Source organism: Eubalaena glacialis, chromosome 6 (assembly GCF_028564815.1).
Source record: "Eubalaena glacialis isolate mEubGla1 chromosome 6, mEubGla1.1.hap2.+ XY, whole genome shotgun sequence".
NCBI classification, from domain to species: domain Eukaryota; kingdom Metazoa; phylum Chordata; class Mammalia; order Artiodactyla; family Balaenidae; genus Eubalaena; species Eubalaena glacialis.
Genome location: NC_083721.1, coordinates 119,977,014 through 120,000,713, shown reverse-complemented (window position 1 = coordinate 120,000,713; position 23,700 = coordinate 119,977,014). Strand labels below are relative to the sequence as shown.

Below are 23,700 nucleotides of genomic sequence, written 5' to 3'. Positions count from 1 at the left end.
TAAAATGCTCTTTTTGTGACTTTTTTCAAAAAATGTAAGCCCATGCCAAGGACCTCTGAAAAAGAGGCATTATACATACATACATATATCTCTCACGCTAAGAACCTTATTCCTAAAGGGTAATTTAGGAAAATGCCCCCCCAAAACTGTCTCTTATGTGTATGTCCTAATCTATAGTCTATTTAGTGAGAATCATGTAAGGAGGTGGATATAGTCTTAGAAAGCAAGCCCCCTTTACTGTGGTAAATGGTGCCACCATTTCTTTCAGAGATCAAGTTTACTGTGTGAACTAGAACATATGTTTGTACAGCTTTGGAGACAGATAATACATTACCAGTTTTGTTCTGCATGCTTGATATTTTAATAAACTTTCAGTGATGGCCTGTCTTTATCATATGTTTTTCCTTGTGCTGAGTTTAATGTCTTACCTAAGTACACCCCACTTAACCTCACCTCAGGCTTGCTTTCTAAAATATATCTTTAGTTAATTTGGGGCAGGGAGAAATGTTGTACCTCACAAACTAAAGTGAGTCTCTCATGCCAGGAGTGAAAAGCACATAATAAATGCTGGTTGTATGCGATGCTAAAAAATGGAAACCGAATAACTGAGTCATTTAACTTCTTTTAGGACACAGCTTCAGGCAGTTCTCTGTCAACTGCTTTGGCAAAAATTATTAGCTATAGGCTTCAGTGCAGATATTATATGCACTTAACTCAGCATCATTTGTAAAAGTATTCAGTGGTCAGCAAGAACCCATTGTAATAAAATATTATTGTTAAAGCATAGGCTGTTGAGAAGATGTATTACCAAACATCAGTCACATTTTTACAAGCTATTTCACAATTTGCCTGGTATTCAGAGGTACAGTAAAACATAGAAAACTTCTGTGATAATGTTTTAAGACAAGAGGTTCATCTTCACAGTAAGCAGTTCTTATTGTTTTAGTGAAGTTAACTGCACATGCAAATTAACACAGTTTGTCCTGAAGTAAATTAGGACATATTTAAGAGATGGCAATATACCAAAGTAACAGATTCTCTCATAATTGATGAGCTAAATAGAACGCCGTCTTATGTTAAATGGGTCACTTGTTCTGAAGAGATGATGAGAGCTGTTTTCTGGATTTTATTTTTGACAGGAAAACTTTAGAGACTATCTTTGATGAAGTCATCATGGTAGATGTCTTGGACAGTGGTGATTCTGCTCATCTAACCTTAATGAAGAGGCCTGAGTTGGGCGTCACGTTAACTAAACTCCACTGCTGGTCACTTACACAGTATTCAAAATGTGTATTCATGGATGCAGATACTCTGGTGAGTATAGCTTTGATGGCTGGAAAGATGGATATAGTAACTGAGACCAGTTAGGCATTTGAAGAATGCTGTCAAGACTTGACAGTAAAGTTCAGATAAAAGCACTGTTGTAAAAAGTGTCAGGTGTTGAAGGAGAGTAGGACCAGGCTGCCTCACAGCTGTCATCTGAATAGTTAAGACCAGCAACAGACTGCATCTTTTGTGTTGGATAACTTAAGGAGAACTTAAGAAGTTCTGAAATGCTTTCCCTTCTCCCTGCCCCCTTGCCCTTGAATCAGGTCCTAGCAAATATCGATGATCTTTTTGAGAGAGAAGAATTGTCGGCGGCACCAGACCCAGGGTGGCCTGACTGCTTCAATTCTGGAGTCTTTGTTTATCAGCCTTCAGTTGAAACATACAATCAGCTGTTGCACCTTGCTTCCGAGCAAGGTAGTTTTGATGGTATGTATCTGTTTTCTTTATATCTGACAAGCTGTGAGTATCTTCTAGGGGCTGCTCTTCTCTGGGAGTTGCTATGGTTCCTTGTGTCTGGAAGATAGCGATACATGAGATGTGGCAAGCATTTGAAGTTGTGTTGATCTGGGAAATAGTGTTGTGTGTTGTGTGTGTGTACATGCATCTTTTTCCTATAGGTACATGGTACATAGGCTGTTTCAAAGACTTGCCTTTCATTGGCCTTCCTGTGTCTAAATTAGAGTATGATAAATGAACCATAATTATTCAAGAATTCAAAAGACTATTATACAATTCAAAAAGTTCAACAACTGTCTTTAAACCCGAGTAAACTTAAGTACAAGAGCTAACAGGAGGACCCAGTATTGTCTCCATGGAAATTTGAGGAATAAACCTAGGCTCTCATTCTTTCGGGAAGCATTGAAAAAGAAGATAGAAAGACTATGTGAATAATCTTTGTCTCCGAATTGTCACTCTCTGTAAGGCAGTGCATCACGTAGAGTGGTGTCTGCAAGGCTAAGGAGTAGAACATTGGCAAAGTCACCATCCATTTTCCATAACGCCTAAGTGTATCTATAGCTATATGTTTATATAGAAAGGTTCTGACTATTTGTGATTTAGGGCCTCCCATCCTTTGGAGAATTTTGGGTAAATTGATTAGTAGGTATGCCTCTGTTTTATGCCAGTCTCTAAAATAATAAATAATAAGTCACTTTTGCTTTTTTGAATTTTTTTTTTTAAACTTTTTTTTTTTTTTTAATTTATTTATTTTTGGCTGTGTTGGGTCTTCGTTTCTGTGCGAGGGCTTTCTCTAGTTGCGGCAAGCGGGGGCCACTCTTCATCGCGGTGCGCAGGCCTCTCACTATCGTGGCCTCTCTTGTGCGGAGCACAGGCTCCAGACGCGCAGGCTCAGTAGTTGTGGCTCACGGGCCTAGTTGCTCCGCGGCATGTGAGATCTTCCCAGACCAAGGCTCGAACCCGTGTCCCCTGCATTGGCAGGCAGATTCTCAACCACTGCGCCACCAGGGAAGCCCTCTTTTTTGAATTTTTGAATTTTATTTCATTTATTTTTTATACAGCAGGTTCTTATTAGTTATCTATTTTATACATATTAGTGTATATATGTCAGTCCCAATCTCCCAATTCATCCCACCACCACCACCACCAACCCCGCCACTTTCCCACCTTGGTATCCATGTTTGTTCTCTACAGCTGTATCTCTCTTTCTGTCCTGCAAACCGGTTCATCTGTACCATTTTTCTAGGTTCCACATATATATGTTAATATACAATATTTGTTTTTCTCTTTCTGACTTACTTCACTCTGTATGACAGTCTAGATCCATCCACATCTCTACAAATGACCCAATTTCATTCCTTTTCATGGCTGAGTAATATTCCATTATATATGTGTATGTACCATATCTTCTTTATCCATTCGTCTGTCGATGGGCATTTAGGTTGCTTCCGTGACCTGGCTATTGTAATAAGTGCTGCAATGAACATTGGGGTGTATGTGTCTTTTTGAATTATGGTTTTCTCTGGGTATATGCCTGGTAGTGAGATTGAGGGGTCAAATGGTAATTCTATTTTTAGTTTTTTAAGGAACCTCCATAGTGTTCTCCATAGTGGCTATATCAATTTACATTCCCACCAACAGTGAAAGAAGGTTCCCTTTTTCCCACACCCTCTCCAGCATTTGTTGTTTGTAGATTTTCTGATGATGCCCATTCTAACTGGTGTGAGGTGATACCTCAATGTAGTTTTGATTTGCGTTTCTCTAATAATTAGTGATGTTGCGCAGGTTTTCCTGTGCTTCTTGGCCATGTGTATGTCTTCTTTGGAGAAATGTCTATTTAGGTCTTCTGCCCATTTTTGGATTGGGGTGTTTGTTTTTTTTAATACTGAGCTGCATGAGCTGTTTATATATTTTGGAGATTAATCCTTTGTCTGTTGAGTCGTTTGCAAATATTTTCTCCCATTCTGAGGGTTGTCTTTTTGTCTTGATTGTAGTTTCCTTTGCTTTGCAAAAGCTTTCAAGTTTCATTAGGTCCAATTTGTTTATTTTTGTTTTTATTTCCATTTCTCTAGGAGGTGGATCCAAAAAGATCTTGCTGTGATTTGTGTCAAAGAGTGTTCTTCCTATGTTTTCCTCTAAGAGTTTTATAGTGTCCGATCTTACATTTAGGTCTCGAATCCATTTTGAGTTTATTTTTGTATATGGTGTTAGGGAGTGTTCTAATTTCATTCTTTTACATGTAGCTCTCCAGTTTTCCCAGCACCACTTATTGAAGAGACTGTCTTTTCTCCATTGTATATCCTTGCCTCCTTTGTCATAGATTAGTTGACCATAGGTGCGTTGGTTTATCTCTGGGCTTTCTATCCTGTTCCATTGATCTATATTTCTGTTTTTGTGCCAGTACCATATTGTCTTGATTACTGTAGCTTTGTAGTATAGTCTGAAGTCAGGAGTCTGATTCCTTCATCTCTTTTTTTTCCCTCAAGACTGCTTTGGCTATTTGGGGTCTTTTGTGTCTCCATACAAACTTTAAGATTTTTTGTTCTAGTTCTGTAAAAAATGCCACTGGTAATTTGATAGGGATTGCATTGAATCTGTAGATTGCTCTGAGTAGTATAGTCATTTTCACAATATTGATTCTTCCAATCCAAGAACATGGTATATCTCTCCATCTGTTTGTGTCATCTTTAAATTCTTTCATCAGTGTCTTATAGTTTTCTGAGTACAAGTCTTTTACCTCCTTAGGTAGGTTTATTCCTAGGTATTTTATTCTTTTTTGTTGCAGTGGTGAATGGGATTGTTTCCTTAATTTCTCCTTCTGATCTTTCATCATTAGTGTATAGGAATGCAAGAGATTTCTGTGCATTAATTTTGTATCCTGCAACTTTACCAAATTCACTGATGAGCTCTAGTAGTTTTCTGGTGTCATCTTTAGGATTCTCTATGTATAGTATCATGTCATCTGCAAACAGTGACAGTTTTACTTCTTCTTTTCCAATTTGGATTCCTTTTATTTCTTTTTCTTCTCTGATTGCCATGGCTAGGAGTTCCAAAACTATATTGAATAATAGTGGCGAGGGTGGACATCCTTGTCTTGTTCCTGATCTTAGAGGAAATGCCTTCAGTTTTTCACCATTGATAATGATATTTGCTGTGGGTTTGTCATATATGGCCTTTATTATGTTGAGGTAGGTTCCCTCTGTACCCACTTTCTGTAGGGTTTTTATCATAAATGGGTGTTGAATTTTGTCAAAAGCTTTTTCTGCATCTATTGAGATGATCATATAGTTTTTATCCTTCAGTTTGTTAATATGGTGTATCACATTGATTGATTTGCATATGTGTTGAAGAATCCTTGCATCCCTGGGATAAATCCCACTTGTTCATGGTGTATGATCCTTTTAATGTGTTGTCAGATTCCGTTTGCTAGTATTTTGTTGAGGATTTTGGCATCTATATTCATCAGTGATATTGGTCTGTAATTATCTTTTTTTGTAGTATCTTTGTCTGGTTTTGGTATCAGGGTGATGGTGGCCCATAGAATGAGTTTGGGAGTGTTCCTTTCTCTGCAATTTTTTGGAAGAGTTTGAGAAGGATGAGTTTTAGGTCTTCTCTAAATGTTTGATAGAATTCACCTGTGAAGCCATCTGGTTCTGGACTTTTGTTTGTTGGAAGATTTTTAATCACAGTTTCAATTTCATTACTTGTGATTGGTCTGTTCATATTTTCTATTTCTTCCTGGTTCAGTCTTGGAAACTTATACCTTATTTAGCAATATGTTACTAAATAACCAAGAGATCACTGAAGAAATCAAAGAGGAAATCAAAAAATACCTAGAGACAAATTGCAACGAATACATGATGATCCAAAACCTATGGGATGCAGCAAAAGCAGTTCTAAGAGGGAAGTTTATAGCAATACAAGCCTACCTCAAGAAAAAAGTAAAATCTCAAATAAACAATCTAACCTTACACCTAAAGAAACTAGAGCAAGAAGCACAAACAAAACCCAGAGTTAGTAGAAGGAAAAGAAATCTTAAAGATCAGAGCAGAAATAAATAAAATAGGAACAAAGAAAACAATAGCACAGATCAATAAAACTAAAAGCTGGTTCTTTGAGAAGATAAACAAAATTGATAAACCTTTAGCCAGACTCATCAAGAAAAAGAGAGGACTGAAATCAATAAAATTAGAAATAAAAAAGGAGAAATTACAATGGACATTGCAGAAATACAAAGCATCATAAGAGACTACTACAAGCAACTCTATGCCAATCAAATGGACAACCTGGAAGAAATGGACAAATTCTTAGAAAGGTATAACCTTCCAAGACTGAACCAGGAAGAAATAGAAAATATGAACAGACCAATCACAAGCAATGAAATTGAAACTGTGAATAAGCCACTTCTTTTTAACAACAACAATAAATCACATACAACAAGACAATACTGGTGGTTAGTATGCAAAATAAGCTCTTTTAAAAATTAATGTTGATGAATTTTTTGAGTCAAGAAAAGACCCAGTTGTATCTAGGAAGAAGGATTTGCACTAAGGAGATGCCCTCTCAGCAGTGACTCACTATTAGATACTTGACATTGTGACAGAAGCCTAGGTGAGGAGCATGGGGGTGGGCCAGAGCCCTGAGCAGACGCCAGGTACCGGGGGCTTCTTTCCTTTCCCTTCTCTCTCCAAGAGCAGATATGAGATTTGAAGTGAGTAGATCTTTCAAAACTAGCAGGAACAGCCATCCTCAGTTGACCCAAGGTTCAGCCCTGGGTACAGATATGAAGATTCATTTCCATTAACTAGTTGTAAAGTTAAAAATCAAAATTTCAAATTTACACTTTTTGAATTAAAAGAGTACATCTAAAAGTTTGTCAGATTGCTGAAATTAAGAGATTGGAAGTTAAAACATTTTTAGTTATACATGAAATTGTGTTGTTGCTGTTCACAGAAATTGAATTCTGTTTAGTGTTTTGAGGATTTGGGACATGCAGCTATTTGAAATGTCATTGAAAAGAACAAGGAAATTTAAGTCTCAATCTTGCTTCACTGTTCGGTTAGTTTGTACTCTACAGCAGTAGTGCTAAACCTGGGGTCATTTGGTCCCCCAGGGGACTTTTGGCAATGTCTGGAGACTTTTTTGGTGGTCACAAGTGAGTGGGGAGGGCTGTACTGGCATCTAGTGAGTGGAGGCCAGGGATGCTGCTGAACATCCTACAATGCATGGACAGCCCCTGCACCAAAGAATTATCTGGCTCAAGATGTCAGTAGTGAGAACATCTGCTCCCTGTCAAGTCCTTACATGCTCTAAAGCGGTAGAAGGAGTGTCTGAACCGTAATGAATGGTAGCATCTGGCAAGAAATGCATTCTTACTTTAAGCAACCTTAAGAAGTAATGTGTTGAGTGTTCGCTGTGGTTACGGCCAAATGTAACTTCTTCACTTTCCTGACTCTTTTTTAGCTCCTATTTTCCTTTCGTATAAGGAGTGAAAGCTATATTGGTATTTGAGTTCAAAACATGTATTCCTTATTTCTGCCGCTCGCATGAAAATAGTTACCTTTGCATAGAAGGGAGATAGGAGTATTTTTAGCGGAAGTCCACTAACCTTCCCGTCAGAGTGTGGCTTTCTTCACCTCCTCTCGTTAAATTTAAAGGAAGTAGTATAACCCTGCCAGAAATTCCGTGTAAATTCTCAGCTCCAGTAAGTGAATCACATTCTAAAGTAGATCCAGCTGCCTAAAATCCACACGATTGTAATTGCCTAAGGAGAATTCGATTTTATTGTTGCAAGATAAGAGTTTGGATACCAAACAGGAGTGTGCCGTGATCAATTACCCAGGTTACAGTTTCAGAATATAAAACTAATTAATTAGCTGGTAGAGACCAACCTGGATCGTGTACCTTGTTCTAGAACCAAGAGGTACTAGAGGAGTTGATGAATTCGTTGTTAAGAAGCAAGAACATGTGAAAAGTGCTTAACTAGAAAGCACTTTCTGCTATTTCAGCCAGAATCTGAAACCACTGGGAGAGTCTGTGCCTGCTAGCACATTCATTATTCAGCAGGGTTTCCAGGAGCTGGCCCTTCTGTAAGGTATTCCATTTACTGGCTCGTTGGTGGCTAAGGATTGGAATTTTTTCTGTTAGTAGAAATGCTTAGTTTGAAGGAGTTGAAAATTCAACTATGCAGATAGGAACTTTTGGTTATTCTCAATATAGCGTTTAAATTCAACTGAAAAATAAAGCAACAGCTCTTAAATGAAAGGTTTTTTCACTTGATGTGTTCCAGAGAAGCTTTACCTACTCATCAGAGGAAGCGCGCTGCGTACCATGGGAGCGTGCTGCTCTTTGAAGGGATTTACTATCCTATTGAATCCATATCCGTGTGACATAAAGACTTGTTGGACTTATACTTAATAAAATATTTCTTTGTAAGCTACATCCTTTTCTGGTGCTTTGCTTGCTTTGCTTCAAGCTCTCAATGCAGTGCCCTATCTTGTTTAGATGTCATGCCATAGGCACGGAGACGAGCACTTTCAGGTGTTTCCTTTCCCCTTACCGTACATTTTCTCATATGCACAGTATCTCCCCACCATCTCCCACCCCCAGTTTTACTGAACAGGGGTCTTAAGTCCCAGCATTTTTAGACTGATACTAAAGAAAACCTGTTCGCAGATGACTGTATCTCAGTCTGAATGTCTTGCAAGCCCTGCTTAATCTCCTGCATACATGCAACAAGAACTGATGGGACCTGGTGTCCGCTGACAAGCCACCGGGCTTCTGATGGCTGAGCATTTGCAGCTGCTTCTGCAACCCTTCTAATGTGAAAGAATGTGGCTTGTCAGGCTTCTAATCACCAGCCCTCTAATCACACCCCACCCTCGCCTCTGGCCAAGAGAATAATCCTAATGTGGCAGATCACGCTAGGTACCTTGACATCTCTTTTTTCTTCCTCAATATCTAGAGTGTCAGAATTTCAAACTAGTGACTTCATACCTAATTTATGGCTGGCATTTAATTTCCCACAATGAAGTGTCTAAGTTCCTATACTGTTAATATTTGCAAACTATCTTGGCACTTATTTCATAACCGAAGTTACATGTTTCCTGAAAAGTTGTACAATAGCTATTGGGAAATATATACACTAACATTTTATAGACTGACAAGATAAGGTCAACTTCAGGATTTAGCAGTGAGAAGGCAAGAGGTCAAGGTTTCGTAGGTACTAGTCAGCAGTTTTGTCTCCACATACTCATGTGCAACAAAGCTGATCCACTTGATTCTTCATTTGAAGAAATCAATCTGAATGCAAGTTGAGATTTATTTCCTTTCGTCCCGTGACTCCAAGGTATCCTAAATTAAAGGTGCCTGTACAGTTGAAGAGTTTAGTGCTTGCAAATTGCTGTCTATTAAATTTCATTTGCATATGTTAGTTTTAAAAACCTAAGTAAAAAAGAGGAATTCATATTTTCCAACTTGAAGTAACCATTTTTAAAAAATCTTGGAATTCATTAGTGTAACCTAAGTACTCGAAACTTTTTTTTTCTGGAGTAATGAAATTTTGGTCTATAGTTTTCAAAAAAAATAGGACAGAGTAAATTGGTGATAGAATATTAGGTATGGTTTTCTTTCAGCAGAATCTAAGATCCGCTGTGAGGTCATTAAAACTGTGTGTTACATATTCTAAGTGGTCACTGAGACCCTTAAACTGAACATTTTTTTCCTGTGCTTGGAAATGTAATAAACCAGGAGAGTACAATAAAGTTTTAAAATAATTTTTAACAGAAAATATTTGATGGTGCTATCTATTAAAGTGTAAAATTGACCCCAGTGCTACCTTCTCTAATCTTTGCAATTAGTTTGGATTCAAGCTGGACCTGCCCAAAAAAGGAATGAAGGAGAGAGGTATTCCCAGATAGTACTTGTCTTGTTCAAACCAAATGAGCTTAGACATTCAGGTGTGTCTCACCTGGTTCCCTGACTTGATAGGTTCCACTCTGACAGGTGCTCATGGTAGGCTTTCCCAGCTGCCCACACACTAGACTGCTTGTGGCCCTTAAACTATTTTATCAATTGCTTTGAAAATTACTCTCTTCTCTTGCGTTTCTATCATTTAATTGATAGTTTGGGTAGTATCTTGAATAAGTAAAGATGAAAAGCAAAAGTCATAACATGTAGTAGCAAAATAAATGAGTACACACAAGTTTTAAGAGCTATTTTTATCTCGTACCCTTGAGTATTTTTTTTTTTTTTTTTTTTTAGCCATCTGTTTATTTCTAGCCTTGTAACCAGCAGAGATCATGAACCTTGTGAGAAATAGAGATCGTGGGAAGGACTAAAGTGTTATAGGCTCTTAGACTGGTCATTTTACTTCTTCATTTATTCCTCAACAGTTCTGTGAAGTAGTCATTCATTTACTTATTAATATATTAATTCAACAAATATTTATTGAAGGCCTGCTGTATAGCTACTACTGGGCACCCAGTGTCGATACAGTTAGGACAGCTGCTTGCCCAGTATCCCTGAGCTGGTGGCAGAGCCAGGTCTGGACCAGACAGTCTTTCTTGATGCTGTGGCTGGGTTATGTGAGTGTCGTTTTGTCCCTTCTCTCGCAGTTACCCCACACTGCAACAGTCATGAAAATGTATCAGAGAATGATACGGGATACAGGAAAATACAGGATACAGGAAAATCTCTATTACACTGGATTTATTACAGATTAATTACTTAAAATTCATTCCCCTGAATAAGTAGAGACAGCAGCTGATAAATTCCTCATTTTAGAGATGAAGACACGGAAGCTTATGTCTTCTATCTCTAGCTGCTGTTCCTCCCTGCTAAACTGTAATGTCTAGAAATATTTTGTTTTGTTTTAATTGTTAAACTATTGGATGCATTTTATTTTATTAATGAGATATAGTTGATTTACAATATTATGTAAGTATCAGGTGTACAACATAGTGATTCACAATTTTTAAAGGTTATACTCCACTTATAGTTATCATAAAATATTGGCTATATTCCCTGTGCTGTACAGTATATCCTTGTAGCTTATTTATTTAATACATAGTAGTTTGTACCTCTTAATCCCCTACCCCTATCTTGCCCCCCTCCCTTTCCCTCTCCCCACTGGCATTAGTTTGTTCTCTCTGTCTCTGAGTTACTTTGTCTTTTTAAATCAGCAGCACAGTTGATAGTCTCATATTGTTTTGTGGGTCTGGAAGTATTCTTAGAAATGATTACTCGTGTCTTTATTTCTATAATCCATCCCTGTAATATTTAAAAAAGTCATCTGAGCTCCTAATCTGGTGAAGATACTAAGTTTAAGGGCCAGGAATAGACTGGTAAATAATACAGATTGTATCCCTGCCTCTATAAAGCTTGTATATATTTTATGAGACCGTACAATTACTTATGTAATCATGATTCTGAAAAATTCAGAGTGCTAAGAGACTCTAGACTAGGAGGACCTGCCTTAAACTGAGAAAGTGAAATTTAAACCACAAATAAGTGTTCCCTTGCATCTATATTATTAAATAGCTTGATTATTAAAAATATATTTTTAAAGGTGAGAAACAAAAGCTGTAACATGAAATGGTAAAATAAATCAGTTGTTCTTGGCTTAAATGGATTGAGGCCAGTGAGATGCAGTGATGCTGAGACCAGAGCTCCAAGTACCTGGATTTCCATGAGGCACCTGGGCTTAATCCGATGATCCTTAGTAAACCTCATGGAAATATCCCCAAACACTGGGCCATTCACGAACTGTAACTTAGTATACTTGGCATGCTGTCTAGAGGCCGGAGTGATGATACTTGCCAACCATATTATAGGAAGTCAGTGTTAAGGTGTGAGTCACATTTTCATTTCAGCACTTGTCTATACCTCTCTTATAGTATTAAGCACATTTTGCTTTAAATTACTTTTGCTTGATTTATGCTCCTCTACCCCCGATTAGATTGAGAACCATTTGAGAGCTGGAACCTGTCTTATTCATCATCCTATAATGCCTACACCTAATTTATATATCCTCAGACATTTTCTGTATAAATGACATTTCTGAGAGTTATATTCTCTGATATAATAAAATAAAAAAGGAGTCATTCTCTAAAAGACTCTAGACCAGTGCTTCGCAGAGTTTAATATGCAAACAAATCACCTGGGGATTCAAATGTGGATTCTGATTCTGTAGGTCTGGGGGAGGGCTTACCATTCTGCATTTCTATCAGGCTCCCAGGTGATTCCCCTACTCCTAGATCCTAAACTTTGCTTTGAGGGGACCATTTCCTTGGGGCTGAGAAACTAGGGTTCATGTTTAAACCAAAGTTGACCCACCCTCCCTGCTATCCACAGTAGGCAAGCCAGCTGCCAACAAACTGTGGAAAAGCACACAAACTACATAAGCATTGAACAAGTGCACAAATTTAAAAAACAGCACTCAACTCCATTTCTGTCTCATAAAATAATGGCCACTGTTTCTGATAAATACTGTGATATGTCCATGTTTACCAGGTTCATGACTCTGGTCAAAAGACCTGGAAGATACCAGGTGGTTGTAAGGTTATTACTAGCACTTGGCCAGCCTGAGGGAAGGAAGATACGGAATCTGATATTTGCTTTTGGTTGCAAAACAGGTGACATGTGTCTCTTGTTCCATTTCCTTTCTGTCTCTCACCTGTGTTGCCACACCCGCACCTGCTGGATCACAGCTGCTGTCATGTCTGCTATCATGCTTGTTGGTTCTGAGCTGATTGAGATTAAAAGTGTCTTAACCTGTCAAGATAAATAAAGTTGCCTCTGGAAGCCTGACTAGAATGTACTAGACACAAGTCCTGGGGTTTTCGTAGTGAAAACGCAGCAGCCTTCATGACATCCTTGTATGTTTTGTAGCACAGATGTGCTTAGATTTGCATTCTGCTTTAAATTGTGCTCTAATTTAGGGACTTTTAAAGAGAGGATATTGATAACACCACACAGATATTTTTAGTGAAACGAAAACGTTGTTTTGCCTGACCTTGAGACGTAGAATTGTGTATTTGGAAAAAGACGGTTAGAATGCTGAATTTAAACATTATTTAAGAAGCCACAGACTTCTAGGTGGTATTTAATTCTATTTTTAATCCACAATTTTTGGCTAAATGGTGACCCTTCGTAGTCACATAATGATGAGGTCAGTGGCCATGGAAGTTTCATGGTCTGTATGTTCTGTGCCCTGCAGAGGCAGGGTCCTTGAGCGTTGAGCGTTGAAGGATTTGCCAGTGGAATGTGTACCACTGATTCACACGTCTCCCGCCCTGCCTCTTCCACTTCTTGTTTCCTGTCTTACCAGTGCTTCTCAGCCCTGCCGTGGCCCACGGCTGAGGGACTGATGGTATTTGTAGGGTACCTGAGGGTGAAAGGGAACAGCTTTTTGTGGCTGGCCAGCCAGGGGCTCCGAGGGATCAACAGCTCTGACTCCTGTTTCCCAGGCTCACCCTGTCAGACTGGGAAGTTCTGCTTTACAACTACTATTCCAACCATCATGGAATTAGATTTCTTCACTGCATTACATGAGGTCGGTAGTCATTTTAAGTGGAAATGCTTAATTTTCAAAAGGTCTTTAAATGTGGCAGGAAAAAACAAGTAGTAGAAAAAATACATAGTATGATGCCCAGTTTTACAAAGTTCAAACACAAGTGAAAATACATATATTGTCTGGAGATACACACATGTGATAAAGGAAATCAAGATAATTACAAACAAAATTCATGTTAAGTAGTTACTTCTGGGGTGGGGGGCTCTAAGATGGGATTAGGGAGCCCGCACAGAGAATTTAAACAGTATTGGTAATGTTTGAGTTTTTCAGTTGGATATTGGGGATATTTAGTGTTATTATTAGTATGCTTTATAACCTACACTTACATTTTTCTTTTGATAATATATTTCATAATGAAAATAAATAAGTGCAAATGTTTGGAAAGAAACGGTCTTGGCACAATTCTCATTCTTGCCCCAATTGTATTATTAATATTTTAGAATTACAAAAATAACATAACAATATTAAGGAAAAGTCAGGGGGAGGGAACATCTGTTAACACCAGTCCCCTCACACAATTACTGTTGTTTATTTTCTTCCAGTAGGAATGTTTATGTTCTTAGTTATAATCATGATATATGTCATTGTATATCTGTATATTATGCAGTGGACTGATGGTCTTTAAAACCACTGGTTTTAATGGCTGAATAATATTCAGTGAGTAATGAGTATCACAGTGTACTAACCATTCCTCTGTGGTGGAATATTAAAGTTTTCAACTTTTCTGCTGTTAACAAACATCTTCACGGTTCTTGCATTCATTCTACAAATAACTTACCCATTTGTAAGGCATTCTGCTATCTGCTAGAATTACAGTGGTAAGCAAAAAGAGCCATAATCTCTGTCCTTGTGGAATCTAGAATCTAATGACTAACAGTTCTTGATGGTATTTTGCATTTTAGCTACATTAATCCTCAGACTTTTAAAAGAAACTTTTTATTTTGAGAGAATTGTAGATTTACATGCAGTTGTAAAAAACAGTATAGAGAGACCCCATATACCCTTCACTGAGTTTCCCCCAATGGTAACATCTTGTATAACTGTAATTCCGCAACAGGAATTGATACATTGATACAGCCCACCAATCGTGTTCAGACTTCACCAGTTTTACATGTATTCATTGGTGTCTGTGTGTGTGTATATGTTTTCCATGCAGTTTTTTCACATGTGTACATTGGTGTGACCACCACCACAATCAAGGTACAGAACTGTTCCATCACAGGGGTCCCTCTTGCTACCCTTTTGTAGCCGTGGCCTCCACTCTCCCTCTCCTCCTCCCTCACTGCTGGCAACCACAGATCCGTTCTCTGTCTTCATAATATGGTCATGTGAAGGATGTTGTACGAATGGAATCATAACAGTATGTAACCTTGCAGGAAGGGAGTTTTTCACTCAGCATAATTCTCTTGAGATCCATGTAAGTTGCTGCGTATCAGTAATTTGTTCCTCTTTATTGCTGAGTAATATTCAGTTGTATGGAGGTGTCACACTCATAAACCTGTGGAGGGACACTTCGGCTCTTTCCAGTTTTGCATTATTACATATAAAGCTGCTATGAACAGTTCCTCAACCATTATTTTGATGTTTATGTGTAAAAGGAAATTATAGTAGGACTTTAGGCTTCTGTACCTCAGCCATCAGTGTCTGTGCCCACATCTGGGGGACTTCATAGAATCCAAAGTAAGCCTCTGATGAGTGGTATCGTGTTTTGGCTTTAATATTTTATGTCTCAAAATACGTTAATTTGTCTGTGTAGCTGGAATCTTCTATATAGCTGAACAAGTAAAGCATATCCTGATGCCATCTTTATTGTCCTTCAGAATTTTCAAGGGTGAAACCTTGATCCTCTGTTGAGCTCTTTGTCCCTTGAGGAATGTGGACCTGTCAGAGCCTCCTTATACAGAAGGGTCACCCCATGGACATTTGTTCAGTGAATGCCTTTGATCCATAGAGTTGATCGAGGGTATTTGGAAAGGATGGGCTACACAGAGGATAGGTAAGGCACATTTGGACTTTAAACCTAATGCCCCAATCTTACTGCTTAGTTCCAAACACTAAATACCTCTCCAGATTTTTAAAGTCTCTTTCAAAACCAAGAAAAACCAAATAATAATGACAGCCAGTTGGACCTGCTGTATGTTTAGAAAGGAAACTCGGTCTCAGGGCGGAGCAGACCAAGGAGGGAAGTAACTGTGCAGTTATACCAGCCTCATACTTTGAAAGAGCAGGATTCTCCTTGCCTGTCACCCGCCCCCCTACACACATGTACACACACATACACACACCCACAATCCCGAGTTGTTGTTCCGCTGCACGGGAGACTGGTTCTGTGCGTGTTTCCTGAAATCTTGTAAGCCTAAGACGGGAAGCACGTGGGCTACATGGGGGAATGTGTTTTGAGGTGGCTTAGTGACTGTTTGGTTACTTGTATATTTATGATTTAGGTCAGATACTTAGCTGTTTAGATTTTTATTGTTTTTACTTCTTTGGAATGAATGGCCGTGGTCCTCACTTTCCCCCAGGTCTGAGCAAGCACTGTGCGGTGTGGTAGTGGCCGACCCTGACCCTGGCCCTGGCCCAGTGAGGACCGACCTCCACCTGCCCGGAGGCGTGGTCGGCAGCCGGAGGCTGTGCCGGGGAGACGTGGCCTGCCGCCCATCAGCCTTCCATCGACGCTGGGGGCTCCAGAAACAATTCCAGAGTGTATCCCAAACAGAGTTATCCCAGTTGGCCCTCTTTTGCTTTTGACTTCTGTTTCTGTCCCATTGCTCTTAACATAAAGTCTAAAATCTTTAACTGGGGATGAAGTGTGAAATCTGAGCCAGTGTGGTCTAGTCGGTGCCTGCCTCTCAGAGACCCGCCTGGTGCCAGGCGACCCCCGCGCCGCTCTGCAGTCCGCTTACCCAGGCCGCCTTGCAGGTCTTCCTTCTGTAGCTGCATGTTCTGCCCACCTCAGGTCTGTGGCGCTGTGTGCTCTGCCTGGAGCACCGTCTGCCCTCCTTCTCTCCACCTGCATTTGTCAAGCCCTCCTGTGCCCCCCTCAGATCTCGGCCTAAATACAGCTTCCTTGTGGAAGCCTTCCCGGCCCATCAGACCTGGCCTCAGGCCACTTGCACGTGCCTCGTAGCGGCCGGTACTTTTCCTTCACTGCCCTCATCCCCGTTTGCCATGGTGGTGTTGACTCTGGATTCGCTGATAGCAGTGCCTGCCACCCCCACTCCACCCAGACCGTCATAGACATGATGACCGTGTCGCTGTCACGGTTGACTGTCCAGCGCCTGGTGCCGTGTCTGGCACGTAGTAGCTGCTCAATCAATATTTGTTCAATTAGTGAATTAACTTAGGGAAATGGCCACCCGCGAAAATATCCTTAGGAGGTCTAACATGGAATTTATTATTTTAAAAATAGAATTAGTGGGGATTCTCTGGTGGTCCAGTGGTTAGGAGTCCGTGCTCTCACTGCTGAGGGCCCAGTTCAGTCCCTGGTCAGGGAACTAAAATCCCACAAGCCGTGCGGCGTGGCCAAAAAAAAAGGAATTAGTACCTGTTTGTAAAGGTCCAGTTATATATTCCTATAAAATTGTTGACCTGTCCTTGAAGTCTGTGACTGTAATGCATTTTTTTCTTCCAGGTGGGGACCAGGGTTTACTGAACACGTTTTTTAGCAGCTGGGCAACAGCAGATATCAGAAAACACCTGCCATTTATTTATAACCTAAGCAGCGTTTCTATATACTCCTACCTCCCAGCATTTAAAGCGTAAGTGCAAAGGGTTTAACTGTCTTGGGGGGCGGTGAGGGCAGGGGGCTGGGGTTTAAGATTTTTGGGGTGCCTCGTCATTCTTTGGGCAATAACAGGTGAAGGCTTTGGGGGAGGTCTTTTCTCTTGTAAGAGACTTGACTGTAATGGGAAGAGGCCGTGATGTTATTCATCATTTTATGTTTGGAGTAACCCAGAGGGCACTTAGCTGCCTGTGGGACAAGGTTCCCCTCGGTTCCTGGGGGACCTGGCCCTCTGATGAATCATCTGTGTGTCGTGATCAAGAACACTGACTGGGGACAAACTCAGCCTCTGCCTCATACCACCTGCTGAGCCTCAGCTCTGTAAGAGGAGGGTGTGATCAGCTCCCTCCGTGGTTGTGGTGCGGATGACACAAGATGCTAGCAGCAGTGTGGTGTCAAGGTCAGTAGCAGGGCCTGTGGAGCTGGACTGCCTCACTTGACATCCTGAAGAAGCCACTTCCTGGGTGCTCACTAGTTACTGAACTTGCAGGGTAGTGGACGTTGGGCTTGTTGCTGAACCCTCTGCCTCAGTGTCCTCCAGAGGTTATTGTGAGGCATTCATGTGAAGAGGTAAGAAGAGAGCCTGGCCTACCCTTAGTAGGTAGCAAGTGATGGGTCCTCTCTGTTTGGGAGGTGGTCTAGCAATACGAGTGATCCCTCAGCCAGAGAGGCAAGGCACGTGTCCTCACTCTACCATTTCCCTACCGTGTGGCTTAGGCTCTGGGCCTCAGGCCTGCTGGTATGCAAAATGAGGCGGGAAATAGTCCCTTCCTCGTCGGGCTGTCAGGATGGAGGAGTTTATACACATAAAATGCTCGGTGGACGTATGTTGGTTTTGGCAGCATGCTTATTTTGCACCGTTCCTGGTGCATTTCTAATTCAGCAACTGATAGAGCCTAGTAACAGCGCTTGTCTCACTGTGAGGGCCTGGGCCCTGTCCTTTAGCCTCTGACTCATTTGTGTGGAACCAAGAAGATGATTCAGGTTTCGTGAGCGGAGGCCAAGCTGTCAGATGGATCCTGAGAGACAGCCGTGAGCAGCGACGCTGTTCGCTGAGTTGGGCTGGGCTCTCTGATCTCCATCCCGCATGGGCACACGGCCGAGTGAGCAGAAAACAAAGGGCCTCTCACTCCTCCTATTTCATTATCCAAAGTCCTCTCTAGAAGCCTTGCCCCACCGTTAACGAGCATGCCTGGCTTTTTGTGGCAGAAATGTTTCCTTTTCAGTTCTTTTGTGGGCAGACTCTGTCAACATCCCCCAGATAAAGAGGACAAGTATCTTGTGTTGTTTCCTCCCTCCCTGTTGTCTTGGCATATGTCTCTGACATGTTACAGCCTCTTGATTCTCTTCCCTTTCCAGAACAAAACAGGCAAACTCTCAAACATACCAGCTGTGGTCTGTGTAAAGCAAACAGAACGGGATTCACTATCAGGGGACGGAATAGGAGAAGCATTATTTTCTCCTCTGGTCCTCGGCCTTTTAAAGTACAAGCCTGTCTTGCTTGGGAGTGTGGCCTGACTCTTTTTTTCTTTTTTTTTTCAGTTTCAGATGTACAGCAGAGTGATTCAGTTACTTTTTTTTCAGATTATACTCCAATATAGGTTATTACAAGATAGTGAGTATAATCCCCTGTGCTATACACTATATCCTTGTTGCTAATCTTTTTGATGTGTAGTAGTTTGTATCTGTTAATCCTAAATTCCTATTTGTCCCTCCACCTCCCCTTTCCCCTTTGGTAGCCATAAGTTTGTTTTCTGTGTCTGTGAGTCTGTTTCTCTTTTGGATATAGATTCATTTGTATTATTTTTTTAGAGTCTACATATGGGTGATAACATAGAGTATTTGTTTTTCTCTGTCTGACTTACTTCACTAAGTATAATAGTCTCTATGGGCCTGAAATTCTTTATGATCCTTATTGCCTCATAACTAACCCTGCCAGTTTGAACAACCTTCCTGCAGACCGTGGTAGCTTGACCTTCTAGAACTGAATTAGTCTATAAGAGGGCAGTTGCTTAATTTAATTGACTAGATTCAGCTGAGCAAGCAAAAAGGTGAACGTGCAAAGGAGATAGACTCCTTAGTGGTGTGAGCATTCCTACCCCTCATTCCACTCCAGTCTGCCCAGCGAGCTTGTGTGCTGAGACGACTCTGTTGGGGAGACGTGAATCTGACATCCTCCCTGTTGGGCTCAGTTCCCAAACAGCGTTGACATAGAGTTTAAAGATTCGTGTTTTTCATGTAATGTGGCCCCATTTCCCCTATGGTTCATTGGGACTCCCTGTGATTTTCACCTTACTACCAAAGTTGAACATATTGTCCCTTTAGTGATAGCCTGGTTTGCACAGACCCTGCTTGCCTTTATTTTATTTTGCCAAAGAGCAAGAAGCAGGTGGAGCAGAGTTAAGTTATTTGGGGGCAAGACGGACTTATTTGCTGGAACCTCAGCCCCCTCTCTCAGGAACCCAGTTTCTATATCCTCTAAGTGAATTTCCCAGCAAAATGGTTAGGACGGTTTCTTCTTCCTGGCTCAAGACATGAGTGCGAATTTTGGAAATCTGCTTGGTGTACTGCCATATAACCGTAGTGGAGATGACGCACCGGGAGGTCAGGAGCAGCTCCAGCATTGGCTACACGTCAGCCGGCGTGTGGCCTGACGGGAGTTAATGCTGCCTCTGTGCAGCTCGCCCTGGAGGGTGTCAGCTCTTACAGTTTGGTGATGAAGCTTCTCAAAGCGATGCCTTGGCCTCACCCCATTGCTGCCTATTTAGGAATGTGGAAACGAGATCACAGAACTCATTTTCCCTTCCCTTTGCCAGAGAATCCTTTTGTTTTTCTTGCAGATAGCTGTCTCCAGAGACATTTTTCCTTACATTTCTCTTACAATTGGGAAGGGCTGAAAAGGCAGGCAGTTACATTTCTTTTTTGTTTCAAGTTAACATAAAATTCAAGTTAACCAAAAATTTTAAGCTCAAGTAGACGGTCATGAACATTTGGGCTGCCATGGCTACTCAACCCAGAGCCCTGTGCACTGCTGGGACCTCAACGTGAATTCACAGTCCCACTATGGGGCTCAGGGTAACCTTGGTGGCCTCCAGGACCGAGTGGCTCTGTGGTGTGCTGGATGGCACAGGTGGTGCCATCCCCAGGATGGCACAGGTGGTGGCAGGTAGAACGAGACCAAGGAGTGGTTTAGAGGCTTCGCGGAAGGAGTCGAGAATTTGCCTCACCAACTTCTAGCAGCCATGTGCCATGAGATCACCAGGACAGTATTTAGATGCCCCAGAATCTTAGCTCCTTGGATATCTTAGACCGGCGTAGCCTCTTGCTGTTACCTGAAGTTTCTGCTAAAGGATGGCCTGACATGAATCAAATTTAACATGAATTGGAGCCGCGGACATAGCATATCTAAAGCCTTTCTCTACATACCAGTTGGACGGAACAAAACACAAAGGAAAACACACTTATTAGTTTTAGCACTTTGAGTGGATACTCAAACATAGCTTCTGAAAAACAAAATTAGTAATATTTTCTGTAATAGAAGATCCTGTTTAACACAGCCTAATTTGAGAACTAAAATGCTTGGCTTAGTAACTTTTCAGTTAGTTTGTAATATATGCGTTGAGAAACAAGCTCATAAATGCATTTCTTAATGAAGTAATATTTCTGAAAGTGCCTAGCATAATGTTTGGGAAATAGCAGCTTCTTAGTTAATATTCATTTCTTTATGTTTTCTCCATCTGGAGGGCCTGTTTTATCCATGTAGCGTAGAATTTGGCTTGTGCATAATGTTAGGCAGAATCTCATTAGTCTTTTTAAAATCAGCCATTTAGTTCCATTTTTACTTTCTGTTAAATCCACTGACTAAAAGCTGTTTATGTCATATCATGCTATATAAATGGGCCTAAAGCAAAGGTGAAGAATTCTCTGGTATTGCCTCAAACGGCCATACAAATTAATTGGTCAAATTGATTGACTACAAAGCTTGATTTAACAAATAATTTCCAAACAAATATTTTAACTTACTCTTTTACTTGAGTTTAAATATGATCTGAGACCTAGCTTGGTAGAATCTCAGAAACTAGATCTAGAAACCCAAAATATATTTTTTCCATTTGTTTACTGCTTTAAACGTTCCTGAGGATATTCATATCTATTATTTCTTTCCCAGGAATGTGGCTTATTCACTAGACCTTATCAAACCTCTTTAAAATCAATATTTTCCAAAAGCGAAATTGAACCTTTAGTGTCCTAATTTCTGTTGTTCTTGTGTATTTCTGATTTGATTGTTTTTCCTTGATCCCTGAGACACCCTTGGCTTAATCTCTCTTTGGGACTATTGTCATTGAAGCCATACATTTTCTGTGTTCATTTCTTTTCGCACTCCTACGTGTTCACCTAAAGCCCTGAGGAGTTGTAGTTTGTGTAGCTTTTATTTTTTCAGCCATTTGTTGGTCCAGCCACTGTTCAGTCAACCTGAAGCATGTAGAGGGTGCCTCACATTCTGCTCACTGAGGACCACAAAAATGAATGAGGACGTGGTAGTCTAATCAGCCTGGCAAATGCAGGTTGATTGCGTCCCATCATGGTTTGAGTGTTGAAGAATCAAGTCTGTGGTTTCACGGATGTCTTCTTCCTCTTTCTGGGTGTTAGTGATGCTTGTCAGGCCCCAGGCGCCCCATTTCTCAGCATGGCCATCGGTTCATTCTGACTTCACCTCTAAGCATGTATCAGATCATCTGTCCTCAGATCTTACTGATGCTGCCCATTCTGCTGCCCGACCTGGGTCCTCATCACGAAGGGGGAAGCGTCCACGTCAGAGCCATCCCAGCCTTCAGAGGCTGGTCTGACAATAGGCACAGAGGGCACGAGGAGTGACATCTCATGGGCAGGAGTCGGGTTGAGAAATGCCATCTCAGCAGGAGAGGGAGCTCGTGGGAGGGGAAAAGCGTCGGGATTGAGTGGAAGACGCACCCTCCTCAGAGGTCTCAAGCTGGTGGGCCGCAGACTCTATTTGTCCCACAGATATATTTCGTTTTCCTTGCATAGTTTTCTTTATTTTCTCAGTTGTTAATGCTTAAAAATGAGGCAATTTCACATGAAATGCAGATTTCCAAGCTCTTTTGAAAAATCAGACCTTTGGTGGGATGTGGGAGAAGAATGTCAAAGATGATTGTTACAAGTATGGGACCTAAGCAGGTGGAATAAAGGAGCTGCCGTTTCCTGAGACGGGGAAGATTGTGAGCAAAGCAGGTTCGCAGGGGCAGGGACCGACCAGAGATGTATCAGGTGTATTAAGTTTGAGGTGCGTATTAAACATGCTGGTGAAAATGTGGAAGAGGTAAGTAGCTACAGGAGTTGGGAGTTCAGGAGAGAGACTGGGTGAGACATAGCTATGGAAGTGTCAGCATATAAGTGATATTTATAGCCGGGAGACAAGATGATATAACCAAGAGAGTGGTTATGATAGAAAAGAGTCCTGGAGACTGAGCCCTGGGACAGGGAAATGTGGAGCAACAGGAACAAGAGACCGAGAACAGCAAGGCAGGAGGAAACCCAGCAAAGTGAGGTGTTGCACAAGCCAAGCAAGAAAACGTTTCAGGAAGGGGAAGCGATCCCTCTGTGTCAGATGCTGTGATAGGTCAGGTAAGAGGACAGCTGAGAGGTGGCCCTGGACCTAGAATGTGGAGGTCAGCGGTGACTTGGGCAGGGGCATTCCTGGTGGAGTGGTGGAGGACAAAGCCTGATTACAGCAGGTCCAAGAGAATGGAGCATTGTGAAGCATTTTCTTTAAAAGGGAGAAGGGAAGTGGGTTGGTAGCTGGATGGGGGTGTAGGATCAAGAGAGGGGGTGGTGATGGGGGTGGTTTTTTCAAGATGGGAGAAGTTACAGCATGTTTGTTGTATTGATGGGAATGATCAAGGAGGGAGGGAGAGAGCACTAGTAATGCAGAAATCTGGAGGGAGACTTGCTGAGTGATGTCCTCGACTAGGTGAAAGGGGATGCGTCCTAGTGCACAAGTGGAGAGGTTGGCTTCAGATAAGAGCTAGGTTGGTTGTGTGGGCACAGATGCAGGTAGGTGGCTGTATTTTTTTGGTTGAATGAATGAGTGAATGAATGAGCAAGCAGTCAGCCCAGAGAGACTAAGAATGACACACCACCCCTAGGAAAGTCTCCCTAGTGGCCTGGCATCATGAGGCTTTCCCTGCTACTTTGTGACCAGAGGCCAACCTGGTAGGTTGGCATAGTTGACTAGGTCCAAGTTGAGGTTATTAAAGTCTGGGTTTGAGTACTGTTGTTTTTGTGATTTCCAGGACACAGTTGGGAGGGTTATTTAGCTTGAAAGGCAAGGAAAAACCGGGTGGGTTCCTGGAGGCCACCGTTGTTTGCTGCTAGGTAGCAGCTGTCTTCTGCTGATAGGAAAAGCACTTGCCCCAGGGACCCCCTTCACCAGGTCCACTCTCTGCATGACCAGCCCACCCCTTGAGCACTTGGGTTTATGACTCTTGATTTAGACTGTGAGTGGGTAAGAGGAGGAATTTTTTGGTGAGAGAGGAGAGGT

At 41.3% G+C, this 23,700-nt stretch overlaps 1 protein-coding gene across 1 annotated transcript in view; it reads left to right on the top strand.

Moving 5' to 3' along the window:
• Positions 1–23,700, top strand: part of GYG1 (glycogenin 1) — a 36,946-nt gene that overhangs the window by 3,465 nt on the left and 9,781 nt on the right. Inside the window, exons 3-5 of the mRNA XM_061193561.1 lie at positions 1,140–1,314; positions 1,593–1,755; positions 16,992–17,118. Of these exons, the coding sequence (XP_061049544.1) occupies positions 1,140–1,314; positions 1,593–1,755; positions 16,992–17,118 (465 nt within the window). The remainder of the gene's footprint in view (positions 1–1,139; positions 1,315–1,592; positions 1,756–16,991; positions 17,119–23,700) is intronic.